At 35.5% G+C, this 3,086-nt stretch overlaps 1 protein-coding gene across 1 annotated transcript; it reads left to right on the top strand.

Annotated features, from left to right (window-relative positions):
* Positions 1 to 709: 709 nt before the first annotated feature.
* On the top strand, positions 710 to 1,601 carry LOC110036774 (LRR receptor-like serine/threonine-protein kinase FEI 2; the record flags this gene model as incomplete). The annotated part of the gene is made up of 6 exons (XM_020741301.1): positions 710 to 719; positions 789 to 924; positions 1,010 to 1,081; positions 1,172 to 1,243; positions 1,373 to 1,444; positions 1,530 to 1,601. Coding segments are annotated over exons 2-6 (422 nt in total), but the record flags the coding sequence as incomplete, so codon positions are not given.
* Positions 1,602 to 3,086: the final 1,485 nt, after the last annotated feature.

The following is a 3,086-nucleotide window of genomic DNA, read 5'->3' as shown; positions in this document are numbered from 1 at the left end:
CACCTAAATTTTTTTTCTTACATTTATACTACTTAAATAAATACATAAGAATTCAGTGGCATGGACATGAATCTCCCTAAGAAAAATTCATGATAAATCTGCAACTTATATTTTTTTCATTTTTATTGAATTCTCAATAATTTAATTGTGACATGCGTAAATACATCAATTTGATAGTTAAAAAATATTATCCCAATATTAAGTTTTATAAATAGTAATATTTTGGGTCGTATGCATGTGATTATATTTCTCTTATATATTATATATTATGTATTAACTAGTTGCTATTTTTCTTATACATTATATTTTGAGTAGTTGCTAAAAATATGCATAACATTGCCAAACAAATGAAGCCCTTACTCCTTTGCTTTTCTTATACCACGACGCCCAGCAGTGTCAGCGAACATTTTGAAATCGCCAGTCCAACGGCTAGTCTCTCCCTTATCGCATACACCGCACGAACTCCAATATATTTACTACCCCTGTCCCCCTCCTTCTCTCTCATCCCTTCTTCTGCAATAACTAAAGCCCAAAAGGACGAATCCCCACCACATTATTACCCTTTTGCTTCTTCATAACCCATTTTCTCTTCAAGACTCCAACGTAGAACCCTTCCTTTCGGCCATGGCTTCCCTTTTCTTCTCCCAAGTGCTTGTTCTTGTTCTTGCCGTGGCGCTCCATTTCTCCTGCGCCCTAAATCCCGGCCCTAAATCCCGATGGTAGATCTCCTTTCCATTATGATACTTCTTCGCCCTATTTCGTTATCTCAGTTCTATGATTCATTGTAGGGATGGCGTTATTGGAGCTCAAGGAGGGGTTCAATGGCACCAACTGGATGCTTAGAAGCTGGACGGAGAAAGACCCAAATCCCTGTGGTTGGGCTGGAGTTACTTGCCATTTACCTGATCTTAGAGTTAGATCAATGTTGTTGTTTTACTGATTAGCATCTTCTTACTCCTTGTTACCTTTTTTATGTACTCTTTTGCTGAATATTTTGAATGTTGGGCAGAAGTCTTCCATACATGCAGCTTGGCGGCATTATTTCTCCTAGCATTGGCAAGCTGACGAGGCTGCATAGACTGTAAGGGCTCGTAATCCGAGGAGTAATGGTGATTAGGGCTGAAAATTTTTATAATTTTCCTTTTTTTTTTGTTTTTGGGGTTTTTTGCAGTGCTTTACATGAGAACAGCCTTCATGGACCGATTCCTGTAGAGATCAAGAACTGCACCGAGCTGAGAGCTTTGTGTGTGATCCTTTCCGATTTTGTTTTGGGAATTTTTCATATTTTTTACTTTTGGAATTATTGCATTATTGTCTGTGATTTTTATATATATTATTATTGTTATTATTATTATTTTTATATATTATGAAGGTATTTGAGAGCTAATTACCTCCAAGGAAGCATTCCTCCTGAGATTGGGGAGCTTAAACATCTCACTATTCTGTTTGTTTTCTGGACCACCTCAGTTGTTCTTCTTTCTGCTTTATGTTTCATTTTGCTGTGTTGATAATGGCTCCCTTAACTGCAGGGATTTGTCAAGCAATCTTTTAGTGGGCACTATTCCTCCTTCCATTGGCCAGCTTACGCAGCTTCATTTCCTGTGAGTATGCTCGTTTGTAATTTTTATTTTGAAGGAATGGAAGGTTTGAAATCATATTTATTCTTGCAAAAGTATGTATGCTGACCAATCTTTTTTCTTAGAAAGGCAATTTTTGAGCAGTTGTTCCCGCCCGGACCAAAAGATAAAAACAAAATGATTAACAAAGCAAACATTTTTAAAAGTGGTTATTTTATAAGAAAAAAATGTAAATTCTAGTAGAGGTTAGAGTCACATCGTTGGTCATGCCTTTTGCTCAATAGCACCAACATAGGGTAATTTAAGCAGTAATTCCATGACCATGTGATTGATCGAATAAAATTTATTCAGTTTAGTTTGATTGAGATTGTTTGGCTGCAATTATGTCGACTTATTTTTGATCCCTTAAATTTACTAAATAGGTATAATTATTATTTTCCAAGCCTGACTTAGCTTGTTTTCTCAAAAAGGGTCTAGGGTTCGCTTTGATGCTATTAAAAGTGTGTAGGTCCTGGATTGTGTTACATCTTATTTTTCTTCTATTTGTTTCCTAAATCTTAAACATTGTAGCTTTGGTTGACTCTCTCTATTCAACTTTAACTAACCATGTTTATTAAGTTGAACATTGCTTTTTCCCAAAATATAAGTAGGTCTCCAGACGCACTACACTGCTACTAATCATTTCCTTACTTCAATAGCTCAAAGCATTTAACATATTAACCTCAATCAGCTCTAGTGAACATTGGTCAATTATATTTAATCATCATCAAGCTTACTCAATTATATTTAATTCTTTAGACTCGGTCAACTCTATTGAACTGATTATAGTGGCCCCCAAATGTGTTAAAGTTTAGACCTTAACTATTTGCAATTTTTTATTGAACAATTTGTTGCTCACATTCCTATCTTTAGGAAGACTATTCATGAGTTAAAAGGAGAGAGATGAAGGAGAAAGAGAGAGTACAAGTGAGGTGAAACTTTGTCGAAACACCATTGTGATGTCTACTTAATGGTATTTTGGGTTGTATTGTAAATAGTGGTTTGTTGGTGTAGTGCATTGAAAAGGAGCACTGTAGCAAGAGGGAGAGTGGAGCATGAAAGTTAGTAGTGGGGTAGTGCCAAGGTGTGAGAGTGTAGTGTAAATGAGTAACTGACATGTTCCAAGTGATGCGAAGCACCGATGACTCATGCAAATATATGCAGCATATTAGAAGTACTGGTTTAGAGTTCTGAATGTCGATTCCACATGGATAAGATAAACCCAATTTGTTAGATTTGGTAATAACTTGAAAAGTTTAATTAGCAAGTCAAAATGATTCTCAATCCTACTTTTTAGAAAGTAAGTCTATCCTAACGAGTAAGAAAAAATTAGAAGGAGGTCAAGTTTTAGAAAATTTTCCCCTTGAGTTGGTTCAATGAAAAACAAAATTGAGGATGTGATTAAGACATAATATCATTCAGAAGCATAGTTTTTCTTATCCCCTTTTGGTGGGTTTAAGAAAGATTGGT

The sequence above is a fragment of the Phalaenopsis equestris genome, unplaced genomic scaffold (assembly GCF_001263595.1).
Source record: "Phalaenopsis equestris unplaced genomic scaffold, ASM126359v1 Scaffold210764, whole genome shotgun sequence".
In the NCBI taxonomy this organism is placed as follows: domain Eukaryota; kingdom Viridiplantae; phylum Streptophyta; class Magnoliopsida; order Asparagales; family Orchidaceae; genus Phalaenopsis; species Phalaenopsis equestris.
Note: the sequence above shows the minus strand (reverse complement) of the source record. Positions and strands in the feature narration are given on the sequence as shown.